At 36.1% G+C, this 23,770-nt stretch overlaps 1 protein-coding gene across 2 annotated transcripts in view; it reads left to right on the forward strand.

Annotated features, from left to right (window-relative positions):
- The window catches only part of dnah9 (dynein, axonemal, heavy chain 9), a 188,912-nt gene extending 169,728 nt beyond the window's left edge, over positions 1-19,184 (forward strand). For both annotated transcript variants that reach the window (XM_063002787.1, XM_063002788.1), the window contains 5 exons: positions 3,720-3,911; positions 7,950-8,120; positions 10,140-10,322; positions 12,431-12,820; positions 18,920-19,184. In XM_063002787.1, the coding sequence (XP_062858857.1) occupies positions 3,720-3,911; positions 7,950-8,120; positions 10,140-10,322; positions 12,431-12,820; positions 18,920-19,147 (1,164 nt within the window). In that variant the 3' untranslated portion in view covers positions 19,148-19,184. The remainder of the gene's footprint in view (positions 1-3,719; positions 3,912-7,949; positions 8,121-10,139; positions 10,323-12,430; positions 12,821-18,919) is intronic.
- Positions 19,185-23,770: the final 4,586 nt, after the last annotated feature.

Consider the following 23,770-nt stretch of genomic DNA (forward strand, 5'->3'; position numbering starts at 1 on the left):
CCCCCAAGCTCTGCGCCTTTGTCTATACTAATCAAAAGCCTGAGAAAATAAATATGTTTTCAGTTTAGACTTAAACATTGAGACTGTGTCCGAATCCCAAACAGAGGCAGGAAGATTATTCCAGAGTTGTGGAGCTTTGTAAGAAAATGCTCTTCCACCAGCTTTGGTCTTTTTAATTTTAGGAACTATAAGTAACCCTGCATCTTGTGAACGAAGTGGACGTGCTGGGTTGTAGTAATTAATAAGCTCACTCAGATACTGTGGAGCCAGACCATGTAGCGCTTTATAGGTTAGTAAAAGTATTTTGTAATCAATGCGAAATTTAACTGGCAGCCAGTGTAGAGATGATAGAACAGGAGTGATATGATCAAATTTTTTAGTTCTAGTTAGCACTCGAGCTGCTGCATTTTGAACTAACTGGAGTTTGTTTAAGGATCTACCAGAGCATCCAGTTAGAAGAGCATTACAATAATCTAACCGAGAAGTTATAAACGCATGGATCAGTTTTTCGGCGTCATTAACAGATAGTATATTTCTTATTTTAGAGATATTACGCAAATGATAGAAAGCAACTCTAGTAATATTATTAATGTGTGTATCAAAGGAGAGATCTGAATCTATTGTGACACCTAAGTTTTTTACATCTGGGCTGGGAGTAACAGAGAACGTGTTTAAGTTTAGCACCAGGTTAGACAACTTGTCTCTTGCAGCTTTAGAGCCAACAAGTAAAACCTCTGTTTTATCTGAATTAAGTAAAAGAAAATTACACGACATCCAGTTTTTTATGTCGTTTACACAATCTTCTATCTTACTGATTGTGTCAGTATCATTTGGTTTGGCTGATATATACAGCTGTGTGTCATCTGCATAGCAGTGAAATTTTATGCCATGTTTATGAATAATTTCACCTAGTGGAAGCATATAGAGTGTAAATAATAGCGGTCCAAGTACCGACCCCTGTGGAACACCACACTTTACTTTTGTAGTTTCTGAGCATTTATTATTTACATAAACGAATTGAGAGCGGTCAGTCAAATATGATTGAAACCAAGAGAGTGCGAGTCCTTTAACACCTACTGTATTTTCTAGCCTCTCCAGTAAAATGTTATGATCGACCGTATCAAACGCTGCACTAAGATCTAATAGAACAAGAAAAGAGACACATCCATTATCAGAAGACATTAACAACTCGTTAACTACTCTAATTAATGCGGTTTCGGTACTATGGTTGGGTCTAAATCCTGATTGAAATTTTTCATGAATACAATTTTCATTCAAATAAGAACATAGCTGTTTGGAAACGACTTTTTCTAATATCTTTGAGACAAAAGGAAGGTTTGAAATTGGCCTATAATTAGATAAAACATGTGGATCAAGATTAGGTTTTTTAATCAGGGGTTTAATAACAGCACTTTTAAACAATTTAGGTACATACCCAAGGCTAAGGGATGCATTGATTAATGTAAGCAGGGGCTCTACAATAGCTGGGAGTAAATCTTTAAGTAAACGAGTTGGAACAGGATCGAGTATACACGATGATGACTTCGATGATTTAATCAACACAGTTAGTTCATTTTGGGAGATTGGATTAAAGGAATTTAGTTGGATTAACTCGTTACTATTATCACCAATGCTGCTCGGAGTGAGTCCATACTTAACATTGGCAAGTGACACACTCTGACTCTGAAGTCGTATTTTTTCTATCTTGTCATTAAAGAATTTTAAAAAATCATCACTGGTACAGTCGGGCGGTATATTAGATTCAGTTTCATTGACGTTTTTAGTTAATTTGGACACTGTCTCAAAAAGGAATCTAGGATTGTTTTTATTTTTCTCTATTAGGGATGAATAATATAAAGATTTAGCTTTTATAAGTGCATGTTTATACTCAGTTAGAGCATCTTTCCAAGCAATCTTATACACCTCCAGTGTAGTGTGACGCCACTTGCGTTCTAATTTCCGTGCTGCTTGTTTAAGTGCGCATGTGTGGTCATTGTACCAAGGAGCAAGTTTTTTCTCCCTAATCAGTTTAGTTTTGAGTGGGGCTACGTTATCTAAGGTTGTGCGCAGTACGGTCTCTAGGTTTTGAGTTGCCTGATCTAGTTCTTTAGGTTCTGATGCTGATATATTTGGTAATTCTGGTAGGCAGTTTATGAACGCTGCTGCAGTTGCAGATGTAATAGTGCGCTTACATTTAAAACGATTTGGTTGCTGTATATTATTGGACAGGGACACTTCATATATTAGTAGGGAGTGATCAGAGATTAAGTCATTCTGTGGTATAATTTCCAGGTTGTCTATGTTTATACCATAAGTAAGTATTAAATCTAAGGTATGTTTACAGCGGTGAGTGGGTCCTGTTACATTTTGGGTGATGCCTAAGGATTCTAAAATAGAATCAAACGCAATTTTGAGTGGATTACACTTATCCTCATAATGAATATTAAAGTCACCAACAATTAAAGCTTTCTTAGTTGATAAGACTAATTTAGAAAGAAAATCGGCAAATTCGTTAAGAAATTCTGAGTAAGGACCAGGGGGTCGATAAACAGTAACCAGTTTAAACATACTATTTTTATCAGATGAACATTTATTGGTTATGTCAGAGATAAGAACTTCAAACGAGTTTGTTATGGGAGATGATTTTACAGTAAGACCTATGTCTTTATCATAAATTGCGGCTATTCCTCCACCACGACCGCTAAGACGTGGCTTATGTTCATAACTGTAACCCGGAGGAGATGCTTCATTTAAACTTAGATACTCATCAGGTCTAGCCCAGGTCTCGGTTAAACACAGGGCACTAAGACAATTATCTGTAATTATTTCATTTACAATTACTGTTTTGCATGCAAGTGACCTGATGTTTAGAAGTCCTAACTTTAGTTTAACTTTACTAGGGTTTTCATGATGCTCATTTAGATTAATTTTAATTAAGTTATTATGACATACTTTTTGATTTTGTTTTGGCTTACACCTGCCACGGTAAACAGACACAGTCTCAATGGTTTGTGACCTAAGGATTCCGGGTGACGTCCGATGGCGACTCGCAGACAGTCGGTTAGGCCTGTTAGTCTGCTGCCTGGTCTTGGCTCTGGATAGTCATTTAACACTATCTGCCGCTACACTAACGCGGTGGTAAAGCCTGTCACCTATGCTGCAAGAAATGCGAGCAGCACCCTCCCACGTGGGGTGGACACCATCCCGCTTCAAAAGACCAGGCCTTCCCTCAAAGGTGGACCAGTTATCTACAAAATCGATGCAGTTTTCTGAGCACCATTTAGACATCCAGCGGTTCAGCGACAACAACCTGCTGTAGGTTTCGCCACTGGGTCGAATCGGTAAGGGGCCAGAGCACACTACTGCCTCAGACATCGACCTAGCTAAGTCAGCACCAAAGAGTTAGTAAACTAAATAGAAAAACACAGAATGGTCTTATAGGTTCTAGATATTAACCAGGTTAATGTGAGGTAAAACATGGGTAGCATGATAATTAGTACAAATACATAATTACCTAGTACTTTTGGAGTTTGTACCTTACACTTACCTGGTTAATACCTAGACTTTAGGGAACTGCAAAAGTAAGCATTACCAGTATGTGTAGATTTAAGGTACATTGGTGATTAAGTGTATGTCATGATGTACATTGAAGCAATCAGAGCAATATATTGCAGTAGTGATGAGAATTTTTAGCTAAAGGGATCGGTCTTCTTGTCTAGGTACCCTACGACGACTTGCGCTACCTCTTCGGCGAGATCATGTACGGCGGTCACATCACAGACGACTGGGACCGCCGGCTGTGCCGCACCTACCTGGAGGAGTTCATCAAGCCGGAGATGATGGAGGGAGAGATGTACCTGGCCCCAGGCTTCCCTCTACCTGGGAACATGGATTATAAAGGCTATCACCAGGTAATGGCAGCCCTCGCTTCCTCAGGAGCTTCGTACCTGATGTCAGACACTTGGGCAGAAATGGTTGTGGGGAAAAAGCTAACGTCTTGCTTGTTTATATGTATAGTTTAGTATGCGTTAGCTGTTTTAATTAAGAATTCAATTCAATTACTCATATTTTCAGTATGAACTAATAAACTAGATTTCTTTACCCACCCTTTACACATTAATTTATTAAATACTAACATTATTATTATTATTAATAATAATAATAATAATAATAATAATATAATAATATAAATATTAATTAAATATTAATTTATTTATTATGCTATTTATTAAAACCTGATTTATATTTGTCTATTATTATTATTATTAGTTTATTTATTAATTTATTTATCTAATAATAATAACATTATATTATAATTAATATTATTATTCATTATAATATAATTATTATTATTATTTTATTTTTATATTGATTTATTAGTATTATTAATATTTCATTTTTTTTATTAGGGGATCACTAGTAGAAGCCTTGACAGTGCTGTAGTGATGTGAGACCATGACTTTGAACAATCAAAATTATATCTGTTTTTGTAACCTATGCTTCTGCAATTCAGGCACTCTTTATATAACCCTTTATAACCAGTTATAACTGTTCCTTAATAGCTGATACATGCTTTTAATTGGCAGTTTGTAATTATTATTACATAGTAATAACTAAGTACTCAGCAGTAAATCAGCCCACCTTAGCTGGGATCCAGGGTTTGAATCGCCGTATTGGCCGTCCTGGCATCTACATACAGACAATGATAAATAGTAATTGTCTGAGGAGGGGTTGGTGTCTTCTTCGGGGGGTGTTACTGCATGGCGCCCAGTGATATCAGGGAAACCAGACCTACCACAACCTTAACCTGGATAAACTGGTGATAAAACATGAAATGAATGAATGAAATACTGTAATCATGCCAAAGACTTGTTATTGTGGATTATGTGGGCAAGTTTGTATGAAATGATAAATGTTAAACATATTACCGTCTTGGTGTTATTGTGTTGGTACCTTGAGCTTTTATACTACAGTTATGCTAATCCCAAGTGTTTAGGATACAGTACAGTGTTATAGGATAGGTATGGGATAGGTACAGTGTTATAAACATAGTATCATTTATATTTTCAGCATTTAGCAGACGCTCCTATCCAGTGCTTCCATAGTAAACATTACCGTACTCTAGTTTAAGTGGACAACAGTCCAAGGATACAAATCTGCTACAAGTCAGCTTAAGTGCTTAGTAAAAAGGTGGGTATTTTAAAGACAGCGGACAGACAAGATAAGTTCGTTCCATTACCTGCGTGCAAGTACAGAAAAGAGCCTTGATGCTCGTCTTCCTTGAGTCCTGGGTGGAGGATCAAATCGAGAGAGACTAGTGGCTCGGAGGTTGCGTGGTACAGAGCGGGGTTTGATTAGACCTTGAAGGTAGCTTGGGGCTGGTCCATTTTTGGCTTTGTATGCGGGCAGCTACAGGAAGCCAGCGAAGAAAACGCAGCAGTGGGGTGATGTGGTAGTGTTTCGATGATTTGTAAAGGTTTAATAGTGGACATAACCGTGAGATTACAAGTGACTGGACAAGAATCTGAGTGGCTTCCATGGAGTGAAATGGACGAATCAAATCGTCTTGATGTTGTAGAGGAGGAACCGACACGATCTTGTCATGTTGGCTACATGAGGAGAGAAGGTCAACACCAAGGCTTCTTACATTATCAGATGGTCTGATCTGGGATAGGTTGAAGATTGATCTCCAGGAATAAGTAACAGTATCAATGAGGGAATCAATGAGGGAATCAGTTCTCTTTGAACCGGCTGTCTTATTAAATAGTAGAAAATTATAGACTGGGCGTATTCTTCAATCTCTAGATGTCTTCACAGTTGAAACGAGCATGTCATTCCTAATCGGTTTTAAAATAACCAAAGTCGTGTTTGTTTTGTTTATCTGATAATTTGTTCCAGCTTCTCTCCTCTAAGTGGGAAGAGCATCTGAAAGTTTGAAGTACGCAGCTCTATTTAATTAGCTTCGCTTCTGTCGGGCCTTTCCAGAGTACTTCGTATTCGGGGAATTGGACTCGATATGTTATTTTCAGTCCAAGCGCTGCTCATTTGGTCGGTGCGTATTTGAATAAGCGCCACCACAATTCACGCTGGGTGACGGCGCTAGACTTTTGGCTGAGGATTTGTCTGGGGGGGAGGACTCTTGTTCTGTTTCGTGAGAGTTCTCTCACTCTGCTGCATGACTTTGAAGCTGATAAGCCGGGTGTCGTGGCAGCTCTGTAAGGCATGCCAATGTCTGAACTACTGAGGTGTGAAAAAGTTACTACACACACATTACTGAAAAGGCATTGAAGCCCCTTCTGTGCAGAGATGCTTGGGCGTCACTCATTTTCGGTCCTGCTACAGTTTCTTTAAGTGCTACAGTGTACCCCTCTTGTTGCTAGGTTGTATCCTTAAGGGAGCATATTTTGCTCTCCATCTTCATAAATCGAAGGCAGAACTACGGAAGCCTAACCTAAGTCTAGACTAAGCCTAGCTTACCTAGCTTAAAGTCTCAGAACGGTGATCAGTAATCAGTAAAAGCATCCCAATATTTTTACATGGGCTAGTAATCAAAAGGTTGCCAGTCAAGCCCCATCATTGCCGAACTGCCAATGCTGGGCAAGGCCCCTAACCCTCAATTGCTCAAACTGTATATTAGGTCAGGACATCTTTTGTAGTTTATGTCCATATCTTTTAAAACGGTCCACTTTTAAAATGCACAAATGCAACCTCGAAACATCGCAAGTTGACAGATCGTAACGAAAAAAGCATCTCTATATTGTTATATACTTACATGCACTTGAAGTACAACGTGTGCACTCCAGCAACAACAAAGGTACATTTTAGTACCTCACTTTTTGTCAGTGTATTAGGTGGAAGTCATGATTATTTATTTAGTTTTATATATATTATTTATTTATTAGTTGATTTTCTATATTATTGATTTATATATTATTTATTTACTTTGTTTATTATTTTTAATATTTATTTAGTTAGTTTTTTATTTATTTATTTAGTTACATATGTTTATTTATTTAGTTGATTGCATATATTATTTATTTGTTTATTTATTTATTTAGTTGATTGCATATATTATTTATTAGTTGATTTTCTATATTATTGATTTATATATTATTTATTTACTTATTTGTTTATTTATTGTATATATTTATTTATTTAGTTGATTGCTTGTATTATTTATTTGTTTAGTTGATTTTATGCTATTTATTTATAGATTATTAATTTGTTTATCTATTTATTTTATATACGTATTTATTTCGTTTTTTGTATTTATTTCTTTATTAAGTTTCATATATGTATTTATTTAGTTGATTGCATGTATTATTTATTTGTTTATTTATTTTTTATGTAGCTGATTGTTATTTATTTATATATTATTAATTTGTTTATTTATTTTATATATTTATTAAGTTTTTTTAATTCATTTTTGTATTTAGTTTCATATATTTATTTATTTAGTTAATTGTATATATTATTTATTTACTTAATTATTTTGATATAATTTATTTATTTAGTATTTATTCATTTATTTATTTTGTGGACTTGCTTTTGTGTTTTGGGTAATTGTAGCACTGCACGCTCAATTATTCCTCGGCTTCAGTTCATTGACTGTTGACCTTACACTGTCCTAAAGAAAACTCCAGTGGCCTGCACAGAGCCCTGTTCTTCCCCATTAAACAGCTTTGGAATTAACTGGAACATCAATTGACCAACACTAGTGCCCAGCCATACAAATCCACTTTTGACTGAATGGGCACAAATTCCCATATACATATCTCAAAGCCTTGTGTGAAGCCTTCCTAGAAGAGTGGATGTTGATACAGCTAATAGGACCACATAAAGGTCACTCTTATAATACCAAGCTCATGGTCAGGTGTTCAAATACTTTTGGCCATATAGTTTTGATACTGTAACTACTGTATATATTTATGTATATATTTTCTTCTCAGTATATCGACGAGGCACTTCCTGCAGAATCACCTTATCTGTACGGTCTGCACCCTAATGCTGAAATCGGCTTTCTGACTCACACATCGGAGAAGCTCTTCCGCACGGTGCTGGAAATGCAGCCGAGAGACGGGGGCTCCGGGGAGGGCAGCGGCACATCACGCGACGAGAAGGTACCTGGACTGCATTCATACACAAAAACTACTCCTAAATATCAAATGTCATGTCTCAAGGCCCCTTTGACCCACCTTGCTGTTTGGCACCCACCTAATTTGCCGCCCAGTCGATTTTCACTTTTAGTTTTGGTTCTGGGTTACTGGTTCTGTCACTATGATTATACCATGTGCCAGATTAGGTCAAGCTTTGTTATAAACAAATATAATTTACATTTCTGAATATAAATGCCCATTGCTAGTACCACCGACCATTGAATGCCATTCTATTTTCTGACTACAGTCCTGTATCATTAAAACGTAGCCTTATAACAGTCATATTTAAAGAGACTGGAGATCCACTCACGTCTGGAGAAGGTAAATAAAGCTAATTCCCAGAAGTGAGCTTGGTTCAGTTTTCTCTGACATTTCAGACATTAGACACGGTTGCTAAGGAAGTGTCTGGACACATTATGACAACTGACCTTTTAAAGTTAAGAGATTGGGGATTGGATGCAATTACCACTTTGCATTAAATTGGCCACAGCAGTGAAAGAGTTTGCAATATATTGATCATGTGGTCAGCAGGCTTTTAATGTTTACTCTTTGTGGACTTCATTTGGGGTGACATTTAGTTTTCTTACAAGGATACAATTAAAAAGACATGAACAGGACAGAAACGCTATTAATCTGTTTAAAGCTTAACTGCAAAAACGTGACATGCATATAAAACAAAAAGCAATGATTTGTAAATCTACTTTAAATATGTTAGTATATTTATATATTTAAACACAGATAATAATAATAATAAAATGTATAACAATAAATATAATAATAATAATAATATTTTATATTATGTTATTTGTATTGATTTATTAAATGTAATTATTTAATATCTAAATAAATAATATTTATAAATCTTATTTTAATTACTATTATATATTATTCTAAATGTTATTGTTATAATAATAATAATTATTAATAATAATAATAATTATTATTATTATTATCATGTGTTAATAAATAAAATATACTCACTTACTCACTTTGTTAACCGCCTATCCAATTAGGGTTGCATTGGTGCTGGAGTCTATCCCTGCTTTTCAATGGGTGCAAGGCACACAGTAACACCCTGGACGGGGCGCCAGTCCACCACAGGGCAGACACACATACACATGCACCCATCCACCTATAGGGCAATTCAGTGTCTCCCGGAGGAATTATTATTATTGTTATTATTAATGTAGAATTATTATTATTATTATTATTATTATTATTATTATTATTAAATAATTACATTGTACTATTATTGTTAATATAGAAATATAATTATTAATATTATTATTATTTACTATTATTATTACTGTTATTGTTATTATTATTATTATTATAGTATTATTATTATTATTAAATCATGTAGTTATTTTATTATCATTATTATTATTAAGTAATTAAATTGTACTATTATTATTATTATTATTAACTATTATTATTACTGTTATTATTAAAGTATTATTCTAAAATAATTTAGTTCTATTATTATCATTATTATTATTATTATTTACTATTATTATAGTATTATTATTATTATTATTATTATTATTAAATAATTATAATTATAATTATTTAATTATTATTAAATAATTAAAATAGTATTATTGTTATTTACTATTATTATTATTACTACTACTATTATTATTGTTAATTACTATTATTATTATTATTATTAAATAATTAAATAGTATTATTATTATCATTATCATTAATTATTATTATTAACTATTATTATTATTATTATTATTATTATTATTAAAGCCCTAGTCCTTTCCAAGCAAGAAATTAAAGCTTGTCACTTCGCCAAAAACATCCATTTGTGTAATATTCAAATGTAAACCATTAAAATGCATGTTATTGTACCTTCTTTTTTTAAATAATCACAAATTTTTGTTTTTATTGTAATTTTAGAAATGTTATAGCCTGATGTTAACATCCAACTAGTTGAACTCTTGTTTACTAAATATATATTGATGCATATTTAAGGTGAAAGCAGTGCTGGACGAGTTTCTAGAGAAGCTTCCGGATGAGTTCAACATGGTGGAGCTGATGAACAAGGTGGAGGAGAGGAGTCCGTACGTGGTGGTGGCTCTCCAAGAGTGCGAGCGCATGAACATGCTCACGCAGGAGATCAAGCGCTCGCTTAAAGAGCTCAACCTGGGCCTGAAGGTACGACCACACCCCCATGTCTACCTGTTATTTTTGTATTGAGTTGATATTACTATTACCATATACTGACATCTTTGCTCTTCTGACCAATCTGATACCTCAGATCTGCTCGGAGCGCTCCGTTACAGGTCGTTCAGGGTAAATGAAATTCAAAGCGCCGCGGGCCGCAAATCGATTGTGCCGCTTGTTTAAAAGCTATTTTAAGCGCATTATATCACTGAATGCAGTCGCGCTCTTGATTAGAGAGAAAGCCGAGCTCATTCCAACCTGGAAAAGTGCAATTTGATTTACTACAGATGGATTTTTCTCAGATTTAGATCAATTATCAGAGCACAGTGGTTAAACAATTTACATCTAGAGCTGTAAACTCACTAATACCAGCTTTTGAGGAGCTCTTGAAGGCAGCATAGAGCTAAGGCTACTGTGAAAAGCTTTAGAGAGTACAACAAAACATTTAACTTTAGCTGAAATATGCTAACAGGTGGCTGTATAAGTGAATCAGCACCGTGCACGCTGCTCATCAAAACCACCTTCCTTGCTGAGAATCACTATGTTGCTCCCTCCACCATGCTTCACATCTACGATGACTCACAATTTGCCACCCATTCAGATTACCTTTATAAAATGTACCTTAAAATGTCAAATGTACATCTCCAAGGTTGCCAGATTTAGCCTATGTAGCTTTTTACACTCTTTAAAAATAAGCCACATTAAAGCGGCAACATGGAACAAAAGTGAGTGTATTTTTATTATGATTTCCATTATCTGTGTTTAAATAAAAAATAAAATAGTTTATTGTAATTATTATTATTATTATTATAGATGTTATTATTATAATTATGATGTTTAAATTAATAAATAAAATATAGTTTCTTGTTGAACTTTATTATTATTATTATTATAATTATAATTATTATTATATGTATTATTTTAAATGTTATTATTATAATTATAATGTGTTTAAATTAATAAATAAAATAAAGTTTCTTATTATTATTATTAAATAACTGAATTGTATTATTATTATTATATTATTATTATATATTTATTATTAATGTTATTATTATAATTATAATGTGCTTAAATTAATATTATTGTTTTTATTATTATCTGTTTAAATTTATAAATAAAATCTAATTTATTGTTATTATTTTTATATATTATTAAATAATAAAATTATATTATTATTATTATTATTATTATTATTATAAGATTAAATGTATGAATGAAACATAGTTTATTGGTATTATTCTTATATTTTATTAAACAATTAAATTGTATTATTATTATTATTATTATATTCATTATTTTTAAATATAAATATAATTATAATGTGTTTCAATTAATAAATAAAATATCGTTTCTTGTTTTTATTATTAAATAATTGTACTGTATTGTTATTATTATTATTATTATCTGTGTTTAAATTTATAAATAAAATTTAGTTTATTATTATTATAATATTATTTAATAATTAAATTTTATTATTATTATTATTATTATTATTATTAATAAATAATTGAATTGTATTATTATTATTAAATAATTAAATTGTTTTATTATTATTATTATCTGTGTTTAAATTTATAAATAAAATGTACTGTAGTTTATTGTTATTATAATATATTATTTAATTTTATTTTATTATTATTATTAAATAATTGAATTGTATTATTATTATTATTATTGTTATTGTTATTATTAATATATTATTATTATTAATATTATTATATATAGGAATATATTAAGGAATGTTATACAAGGGGAAAGTGAGAGTGTGACTTAGCATTAGCATTTTAAAACAGCGTCTGTCCGAATAACAGGAGACAATTATACTCTGCTATTTGATGGACTAACAAGTGCTGGAAAACAGAATTAAGCAGCTTGTGCTCTTATCTAATAAAACTAATAAGACACTTTAACCCTTACCCATCATTGATTAGGAGTGGTCATGTGATAGCCAAAGATCTTGAGAGTGTGAATTAGCACTAATGCTAAAAAAATAGCCACAAAATAAAGAAATGTTCGACAATTCTGTGTACATTACCAATTAAATATGGTTATTAATAATGAACTAACCATCCGTAATACCCCCCTCCCCCTTTTAGGGTGAGCTGACCATGACCAGCGACATGGAGAACCTCCAGAACGCCATTTACCTGGAGCAGGTTCCTGAGTCGTGGAGCAAGCGCGCTTACGCCTCCACGTCTGGCCTGACGCTCTGGTTCACCGACCTGCTGTGTCGAATCCGTGAACTGGAGGCCTGGACCTCGGACTTCAACCTGCCCTCCGCCGTCTGGCTGGCCGGCTTCTTCAACCCGCAGTCCTTCCTCACGGCCATCATGCAGTCCACCGCGCGCCGCAACGAGTGGCCGCTCGACAAGATGTGCCTGCAGTGCGACGTCACCAAGAAGAGCCGCGAGGAGGTCAGCGCTCCGCCCCGCGAGGGCGCCTACGTGCACGGCCTCTTCATGGAGGGGGCGCACTGGGACACGCAGGTAAACACGTCGCCGTTCTCGACTCTTCTTTTGTGCATGGTGGGAGGTTAAATCTCTTTGTCAACTAGGGGGCAGACATGAGATGGAACATGAACAGATGTTGACATGTCAGTTTGTAAAATGATTGAATGTAGACCAGGCACATCTGTACATTAGGGGCTGTCGCAGATGTTACTACATTAGACACCAGATGTCGATATACAGTGGTATATCTATCCATCTATCTGACTGTCTGTCTGTCTGTTCGTCTGTCTATCAATTTGTCTGATTATCTATCCATCCATTCATCCATCTATCTACATGTCTGTCTGTCCATCTAGCTGCCATTCTGTCTGTCCGTCCATCTGTATGTCTATCTATCCCTGTCTGTCTGTCTATCTAACTATTTATATATGTCTGTCTGTCTATCTATACCTGTCTGTATGTCTGCCTGTCTGTCTGTCTATCTATATTTGTCTATCTATCTATCTGTCTGTCTGTCTGTCTGTCTGTCTGTCTGTCTGTATATCTGTCTGTCTGTCTGTCTGTCTGTATCTATCTATCTATCTATCTATCTATCTATCTATCATCTATCTATCTATCTATCTATCTGTGGGTCTGTCTATCTATCTATCTGTGGGTCTATCTATCTATCTATCTATCTATCTATCTATCTATCTATCTATCTATCTATCTATCTATCTATCTATCTATCTATCTATCTGTGGGTCTGTCTATCTATCTATCTATCTATCTGTGGGTCTGTCTATCTATCTATCTGTGGGTCTATCTATCTATCTATCTATCTATCTATCTATCTATCTATCTATCTATCTATCTATCTATCTATCTATCTATCTATCTATCTGTGGGTCTATCTATCTATCTATCTATCTATCTATCTATCTATCTATCTATCTATCTATCTATCTATCTATCTATCTATCTATCTATCTGTGGGTCTATCTATCTATCTATCTATCTATCTATCTATCTATCTATCTATCTATCTATCTATCTATCTATCTATCTATCTGTGGGTCTATCTATCTATCTATCTATCTATCTATCTATCTATCTATCTATCTATCTATCTATCTATCTGTGGGTCTATCTATCTATCTATCTATCTGTCTGTCTGTCTGTCTGTCTGTCTGTCTGTCTGTCTGTCTGTCTGTCTGTCTGTCTGTCTATCTATCTATCTATCTATCTATCTGTGGGTCTGTCTATCTATCTATCTATCTATCTGTCTCTGTCTGTCTGTCTGTCTGTCTGTCTGTCTGTATCTATCTATATGTCTGTCTGTCTGTCTGTCTGTCTGTATGTCTGTCTATCTGTCTATCTATATTTGTCTGTCTATCTTTTTATCTATCTGTTATCTATCCGGTTTCCTCCCACAGTCTAAATACACTCAGTCAGGTTAACTGGAGATATAAAATTGCTCCAGGTACGAGCGTAAGTGTGTTGCTGGTTGTTTCCTGCCTTTCTCCCAGTGAGTCGTACCCACCGCCCCTAAATAGGATAAAACTAACAAGGAATTATTGATCGAAAGATTAATATGCAAGTGGGGGAGGCTGGATTTTGATCTGCATTGAAGAAACATCTGGCAACTTCTGAAAGTCACATTGAGCAACACACGCTCGATCGTCCCCGGAGAGCCACGCAAACGTGGACAGTTACTTCATCTCCTCAACACACTCGTTCCAAACCAAGTTCCTTATCAACCGAGCGGTAATGACACCAGCTGGATATTAAACGCCGCCGTACAGTCGATCAAGCAGCTGATTCTTATATTAGTTAAAGCAGCTTTTTACTTTTAATGTTTTCTCTCAAAAAACAACACAAAATACAACCCCAAATCAGAAAAAGTTGGGACAACATGGAAAATGCAAATTATATATAATTCCTTATATTTACTTTGACTTTTATTCGATTGCTGAGAGGATGAACCTGAGATATTTCATGTTTTATCTGCTCAACTTCACTTCATTTATTAATAAACATCCATTCCTGTATTTCAGGCCTGCAGCACATTCCAAAAAAAGTTGGGACAGTAAAGCATTTAGTGTTTCAGGTCCCATTCTTCCTGCAAACACGTCTTAAGATGTGCAGCAGTACGGGGTCGTCATTGTCACATTTGTTGTTTCAAAACTCTCCACACGTTCTCTATTTGGGACAGGTCAGTACTGCAGGCAGGCCAGTCCAGTCCAGTACCCGTACCCTCTTCTTCCACAATCATGCCTTTGTAATGTGTGCAGCATGTGGTTTTGCATCGTCTTGTTGAAAGATGCATGGACGTCCCTGGAAAAGAAGATCTCAATGTACTTTTCTGCATTAATGCTGCATCACAGAAGTGTAAATAACCTTTGACAAGGGCACTGACACGACCCCATACCATGACAGACCCTGTCTGGATGGTCCTTTTCATCCATTAAAAAAAAAAAAAAGACCTGGAATGCTGATTCATCTGACCACAATACACGTTTCCACTGTGTGATGGTCCATCCCAGATGCCTTTGAGCCCAGGAAAGTCGACGCCGCTTCTGTACATGGTTAACATAAGGCTTGTTTTTTTGCACAGTAAAGTTTTAAGTGGCATTTGTGCATGTAACTCTGTATTGTAGAGCTCGACAAAGGTTTGCCAAAGTAACCCCTCACCCATGTGGTTATATCAGCTATTGTTGAGTGGCGGTTCTTGATGCAGTGCCGTCTGAGGGATCAAAGATCACAGGCGTTGAGGTTAAGCTTGCGCTCTTGACCTTTACAGACTGAAATTCCTCCCGATTCCTTGAATCATTTAATGATATTATGCACTGTAGAGGGAGAAATATGCAAATCCCTTTCAATCTTTCTTTGAGGTTCATTGTTTCTTAAACATTTTAATCATTTTCTCACACATTTGTGGACAAACTGGAGATCCTCTGGTCATCTTTACTCATCAAAGACCCATAATGATAAGCACCTGTTTGGAATCACATCATTATTTAGTTTTTTCATGTCATTACTAGCCCTAAATTCCCTTCGTCCTAACTTTTTTTGGAATGTGTTGCAGGCCTGAAATGCAGGAATGGATGTATATTAAGAAATGATATTTCTGATTTGGGGTTGTAAATGGGACGAGATTTCAGCATCACTACAGATATAAGTGGAGTACCGGTATGTAGTGGAGTATGCGCCGCCGTCCCGGGTCTCTACAGGCAGGTTTTAATTACGCCGTGCGAACACTCTCGCGCATGGAGCGCTTTTAATTGGTACAGCAGCTCCGCCGGTTTCCCTATACCTTAAATCGACTCAGACAGAGAGCCAGGTTTGCTCGGGCCCCGTGGGAAAACCCACTCTGCAGCTCATCCAGCTGTGGAAGCATAAATAAGCACAGATGCTTCTGCGCAGATGCACGGACGGCACGCTCGCAGATATGAAAGATTTATGAGCCCGATCGCACTTACATGAAGGACGTTTTCCACATATTTTAAATGATATGATATTTTAATAGAAGTGGGTGTTAGTGTGTGTTACCATCTAGAAGGTTGTGGGTTCAAATCCCAGCTCTGCCATGCAGCCAGTGTTGGACCCTTGAGCAAGGCTTCTAAGGCTCTCGGCTCCAGGGGTGGCGTACAATGGCTGACCCTGCACTCTCACCCTTTTAATCCCGGCTCTGCCATGTATACACTATTGGGCCCTTGTGCAAGGCCCTTAACCCTCTCGGCCACTATTGGTGTACAATGGCTGACCCTGTTATCTGTCCTTAGCTTCTTTGATTCAAATCCCAGCTCTGTCACATGACCACTCTTTGGCCCTTGAGCAAGGCTCTTAACGCTCTTGGCTTCTGGGGAACCATACAATGACTGACCCTGCACTCTGTCTTTAGCTTCTTTGGTTCGAATCCCAGCTCTGCCACACAGCCACTGTTGGGCCCTTGTGCAAGGCGGTTAACACTCTCGGCTCCTGGAGCAGCGAACAATGCCTGACCCAGCTTTTTTGATTCAAATTCCACATTTGCCATGGCAGCAGAGTGAATGATTCATTGAATCATTTTGATTGATTCCTAGAAAAACATTATTACGACAACAATAATAATAATAATAATAATAATAACAACAATAAGAATAATAATAACAATAATAATAATAATTAATGATAATAATAATAATAACAATAAAATTATAATAGTGATGATAATAATAATAATAATTATTATTATAATAATGATAATAATAACAATAATAATAATAATAATAATGATAATAATAATTATAATAATAATAATAACAATTATAATAATGATAATAATAATAAGTGATAATAATGATAATGATAATAACAATAATAATAATAATAATAATAATAATAATGATAATAATAATAATAATGATAATAATAATAATAATAATAATAATAATGATAACAATAATAATAATAATAATAATAATAATAATAATAATAATAATAAATGATAAAAATTTTAAACTGATTGGCTTCCACTTGGAATCAATTTGCTTAAATGAATCCTTTTGCACAGAATTGACACCTATTGTAACTGCCTGGAAACAGTGTGAACAACTCATTGACTCATTTTGATAAATTTCTAGACAAAAACTGTTACAATTATTATTAATAATTTTTTTATTTTTTTTTATCATTAGACGTCTACATCTTTACGAATGTAAATTAATTAGGGCTGTCAAACGATTAAAATTTTTAATCGCGATTAATCTCAGAATTTCATATAGTTAATCGCGATTAATCACATTTTTTTTTATTTTAAAGGAGGTGGTTTTATTGTTATGGCTGATCGGTGTACATACACTAACATACACAAAAACTCATTCACAATCAACACAGTCTTGTTCCCTGGGATCTGACAACTCATACTAGTGACTATATTACTCGTATCTTTGCACAATATTGCATGTTTTTGCACCTTATTCTCACCTTATTCTACCTGCTGCTATATAAACCCTACGCTGCTAACTGGATATCAGAATATGTTTTTATTAGGGCTGTCGAAGTTAACGCGATAATTATAACGCGTTCCAGTGTTGCCAGATTGGGCGGTTATCCGCCAAATTGGGCGGATTTTGTTGGAAAACAATTTAATAGCATTTAAATAACACTTCTGTTTAAAAGAAAATATTCAGTTTTAAGAAGCACCAGCATTGTAGAAGGCTATTAAAAGTAAAGTCAATTTTCAATGCTGATTTGGCTTAATAGTGTTGGTCAGTCTGTATCATATTCTTGAAATAATAAAGTATTGCAAAGGAATATCTCTGAAATTCTTCCTCATAATGTTAAGGTTGCTATATTTTGGTTTTTCACTTGTCAGGGAAAATTAAGAGAGAAAAAAGCTTATTATTATCATGCGTGTGATATATATCATTTACGTGATCTGCGTATCACGTTACCACTGTGTGTTGTACGTCACTGAGCTGATATGTGTATCAGGTGACCAGCGGGTAACGGCGTGTTATGTTTAAGTGTGATGCTCCAAGTTGTGGATTAAGCAATAATGACAACACGTTCTCCACATAACTAGTGTCATTTGTATTTCGTGGTTAAGTACAAAACATAACAATGTGGGTCTTCGTGATGTAATTCTACATGGCACTCACTGCCTGTATAGGTAAATGAGTGAGTGACCACATAAAAAAGGTATCAGTTTCTGTGCCACCCCTGTGTGAGCAATGGTCTCAGTCTGGCCACCCCTGTGAAAATTGTCTGGCTCCGCCACTGGGCACTTACTCCTCTACTCTTAATGAGAGATGCCGTGCACGGTCAAGTCTCAACATGAACTACGGATGACTCGCAGGGCCAAATAGAATTTGCGTTAACGGCACTATTTTTTTAAATCGCATTAAATTGAGATCGCGTCAATGCGTTATTATCGCGTTAACTTCGACAGCCCTAAAATTAATATGTAAAATACATAAAAAAAAGGATGAATTTTTATTTTATATATAAAAATATTTATTGGTCTCCTAGGTGATAATCACATGACCTAACATAACAGTTTTCATTGTGACAAATCTCCCTCTTGCTAAAATATATACAAATGTTATTATAAACATTTAAAACAGCAATCAAGTAATTATAATATAAATGAATGTATTGTGTGTTTTGCAGGCCGGTGTGATCGTGGACGCTCGCCTCAAAGAGCTCACCCCAGCCGTCCCCGTCATCTTCATCAAGGCCGTCCCGGTCGACAAGCAAGAGACGCGTAACGTCTACCAGTGTCCCGTCTACAAAACCAGACAGAGAGGGCCTACCTACGTCTGGACGTTCAACCTGAAGACCAAAGAGAACCCTTCCAAATGGACCCTGGCAGGGGTGGCACTGCTTCTTCAGATATAGTCCTTATCTTCAAATAAATGGAAACAAAGAATATGAATCTTGTAGATTTAATATTTACAGTTTCAATATTTGGGACCACTTTAAGGGATCTATAATTTAACAGTCCTAGCTGCTATTATAACAGCTTGTATCAGTTATTATGACACAAGTATACATTATTTGGCCAAAATAATATCTGGACACATGCCCCTTACTCAAGATTTACATTTGCGGCATTTAGCAGACGCTTTTATCCTAATAGACTTACGATTAATTTAATACAATTGAAGCCAGTAAGGGTTAAGGGCCCAACAGTGGCAACTTGCCAGTGGTGGAGCTTGAACCAGCGACCTCCTAGTTAATAGTCTAGTACCTTAACCACTGAGCTGCCACAGCCCTAAACTCAGACTTGCAGTGATTTTTTCGACTCTCGTCGCCCAGACCGGCGATCGCTCGTCATTCTGTGTTCCGACCAGAAGCGTCATCATCGTCTGTGGCCGTTTGGTTGCCCTTACACAGTTACACTTTGCACTTTTTGTGTTTTTATTTGTCCCTTAAAATGCATTTTGCAACAAGACCTTCTTTTAGGCCCACTGGGTTTAGAACCACTGGCTTAGAGGTCCAGGTTTTGTGACCCTTACACCAAATAAGGTTACACATTATCCTTTGTGTTCTGTTGTTATTGACTTTACTGTTGTTCTTTGGAGTCCAAGAGACCCCAGTGTTGTATTCTAAGCTATAGTTAGTTTAAAATAGATTGTTATGCCAGTGTTCTCTTGGTAAAATAAAATTACATTTAAAATTAATTAATTAATTAATAATCTATTCTAGCTAGGGTGTCTAAGACCCCGGACAGACATGTATAAATTAGGGAGTGTTTGGAACACAACATCAATATTAAAATATTGTTTATTTGCAGTTTACAGTAATTCTATACGTAGCCCAATTACATCAGTACTACGGTGTACAAGATTATATAGACCAGAGGTTCTCAGATCCAGTCCTGGAAACCCAACGATCTTCAGAACTTCATTATTTCTACACCGGAGCTGATTACTGAATCCGGTACTACCCATGAAGGACTGTAAGGCCCAAGGACTCGATTAAAAAAACACTGGCTTTGACCAAAACCAAAGTACTTTACTCCAGCTGTAAACCAAATATTTAATGTGTAAACACTGTGACATGTTCATGCTACCTTCTTGTTACTAAAGATTCAATTAAACGTGTCTACAAACTTTTGGTGTCTTATTCTTTGAGTCCACTGGGATGGTGAAGCATTTTCGAGAAGAAAAATAAAGAGACTATTTAGTTCACGGTCTGTGTTCCAGACTCGGTGGGTAGCACTGTCGCATCACAGCAAGACGATCCTGGGTTCGATTCCCAGGTGGAGTGCCTGGGTCCTTTTTGTGTGGTTTGCATGTTCTCTCAGTGTCTGTGTGGGTTTCCTTCGGGAGCTCCGGTTTCCTCCCACAGTCCAAAGACATGCAAGTGAGGTGAATTGGAGATACTAAAGTCCCCGTAGGTTCGAGTGTGTTTGCCCTGTGATGGACTGGCGACCCTGTCCAGGATGTTTCCCACCTTTTGCCCAGTGAATCGTAGCCATTGCAATAAAATGCAATGAGACCCCCCACACCCCCAATCTAGGCTCATCGAGGCCCCCAGACCTGCAACACATTCCAAAAAAAGTTGGGATGGGGGCAATCCAGGGAAACTAAATAATGATGTGATTCCAAACAGGTGATGTCAACAAGTGATTGTAATCATGGTTTGGTAAAATCAGCATCCTGGCGAAGGTCATTTACACTTCTGTGATGGCAGCATTAATGCGGAAAAGTACATTGAGATCTTAGAGCAACATGTGCTGCCTTTAAGACGTCATCTTTTCCAGGGACGTCCAGCATTTTTTATCAAGAAACAAAGGCATGGCTGCGGAAGAAGAGGGTACGGGTACTGGACTGGCCTGCCTGCAGTCCTGACCTGTCCCCAATAAAGAATGTGGAGAATTTTAAAATGAAAAATGCGACAACGGCGACCCCGCACTGTTGAACATCTTAAGTGCACTATTTCTTAGCATGTCTACAAACACCCGACTACATTATTCCTGCTTTCAAATCTTGTTTTTCATTTTGAAGTTCTCTCCCTGTCCTTATTCTTCGAGTCAGTCTGCTTAGCCGCTCAATAACAAAGCTAAAGACACAGCAGCTTAAGGCTAACCTTTAGCACTGCTCCACTTTTTCAGTACATTCAAACCGAGCCACTGCTTCAACTCCTACCACGTCTGATAAAAAAAAGAACGTTTTATATCAGTATCTTCTGTGAATCGTCTCCAGCACAATGGGTCTCGAGGGAAGCCTATATCTGTTATTGAGAAAATCTACAGGCACACGTTCAGACGCTGAGGAACAGAGAGAACGCAATAACTATAGTGTGAATCCAATTATTACGATCGGGCTAAAGCACTTTCAGATAACGTCGTGTCTCCTGATGTATCTTCAGAAGCGGTGAGAAGGATCCGTATCGAATTCTACAGAGGTTCTCCAATCATGTTGTTATTATTTTTCATTTTATTTTCATCAACTGCTTTGTGTCTGTCGTAGCCGGTCCGGTTTCACTTGGAAACGATGGGTTTGAGGAAGGAATGTCAGTGTTGGTGGGCTAGTATAATATACCATCTATCCAAGTGCTTATTATTATTATTATTATTATCATAATTATTATTACTGTAATTGTTTTATTATTATTATTATTATTATTATTATTATTATTATTACTATTGTTATTATTATTATTATCATTATTATTATTACTGTTATTCTTATTATTATTATTGTTATTCATTATTACGGTTATCATTATTATTATTAATAACAATATTAATATTAATATTATTATTATTATGATTATTATTATTACTGTTATTATTATTGTTATTATTATTAATAATGTTGTTATTGTTATTATTATTATTACTATTGTTATTATTATCCATATTATTATTATTATGATTATTATTGTTATTGTTATTATCAATTCTAAACATGAGGCTTAATGGTACAGAATACTGATACTCACTTATGCTGTGCAGGGGAGCATCAAGCATCCTTATGAGAAGCAGGGATTGTAGATCCAGACCTGCTTCATGTTCTGAAACCCTTGATCCTTGTTGACTGCCAATGGTAGATCAGGTCCAAAAGAGCATGGAGTCCCAGTCACACTGCCAACGATGCACTAAGAGTGCCAGCTGGGTGGTGAGCACTCACTTATGGGATGAACATGGTTCTGTCTGGCATCTGGTCCATTGCCACTGGGTCAGCCTGATGCTCTGGTGCCAACTCTACCATGCTAAATCTTTCCAGAAACTCTAGTGTCCTGGCCTGGTCAGACAAGTCTTCTCTTTAAACCGCTGGTTTAATAGTGAGACACTCCCATGTGGTGCTGCTTCCCAGTAGGAGGTCTACCAGCGCTTGTCCCAACTGCAGAGGCAGCCACCAGTTTGAATTGCAACAGGTACACTGTAAAACTGCTGTCAGTTTATTCTCGGCAGGTTCCTTGGCCCTTGAGTCAGGAGTGTTGAATGTAAAGGGTAAGGATGCCAAACAGGACACCACTTCAACTTCTAAAAGCCCTAACAACTGCTGAAAGGCTCTAAGCTATGTATGGTAATTTAATGGAATGCTAATTAAATTATTTACATTTAAATTTCAAGTCAAGTAGAGGAAGAAAATATGGAATCACTCAATGCTGAGGGGAAATATAATGGAATTGCCTTTCAATTTGCATTTCTTTAATAATACTGGCACAAGTCTGTGAATGCAAATCAGTCTTCAGTTAAAAGGAGAGCTTACAGACATTATTGATTGGTTGGACTTGGCTAACTGAAAGAAAACTTGGCTCCAATAAGGGAGCTGTTAATCGAAACAATGGACAGAACTCTTTTAAAAAGGAAATCCAACCTGGAGGGTGGAGAAGTAAAAGATGTTGGTTGTCCACAGCCAGCTGTATCGAGAACGTGGTGGTGCGGCGGTAAAACAGGCTAGCAAACTCATGCTGACATCTTAAACTCGTGAGTTCAAATGTCAGTTCTGCTACCGGTTGATATGGACAATAGTTGGATCGCCTAGGCTGGGAATGACGGCTGATCAATTGTGCCTGCACAGAGACGGGGGATAATGGAGATCAGTGCAAGACCCATATGAACTTGAAAAAATGACTTGTGTACAACAAAAGTGAACAACATTAGTTACGTGTGACAATTTTATATATATATATACAGTGTATCACAAAAGTGAGTACACCCCTCACATTTCTGCAAATATTTCATTATATCTTTTCATGGGACAACACTATAGACATGAAACTTGGATATAACTTAGACTAGTCAGTGTACAGCTTGTATAGCAGTGTAGATTTACTGTCTTCTGAAAATAACTCAACACACAGCCATTAATGTCTAAATAGCTGGCAACATAAGTGAGTACACCCCACAGTGAACATGTCCAAATTGTGCCCAAATGTGTCGTTGTCCCTCCCTGGTGTCATGTGTCAAGGTCCCAGGTGTAAATGGGGAGCAGGGCTGTTAAATTTGGTGTTTTGGGTACAATTCTCTCATACTGGCCACTGGATATTCAACATGGCACCTCA

The sequence above is a fragment of the Trichomycterus rosablanca genome, chromosome 10, assembly GCF_030014385.1.
Source record: "Trichomycterus rosablanca isolate fTriRos1 chromosome 10, fTriRos1.hap1, whole genome shotgun sequence".
Classification (NCBI taxonomy): Eukaryota; Metazoa; Chordata; class Actinopteri; order Siluriformes; family Trichomycteridae; genus Trichomycterus; species Trichomycterus rosablanca.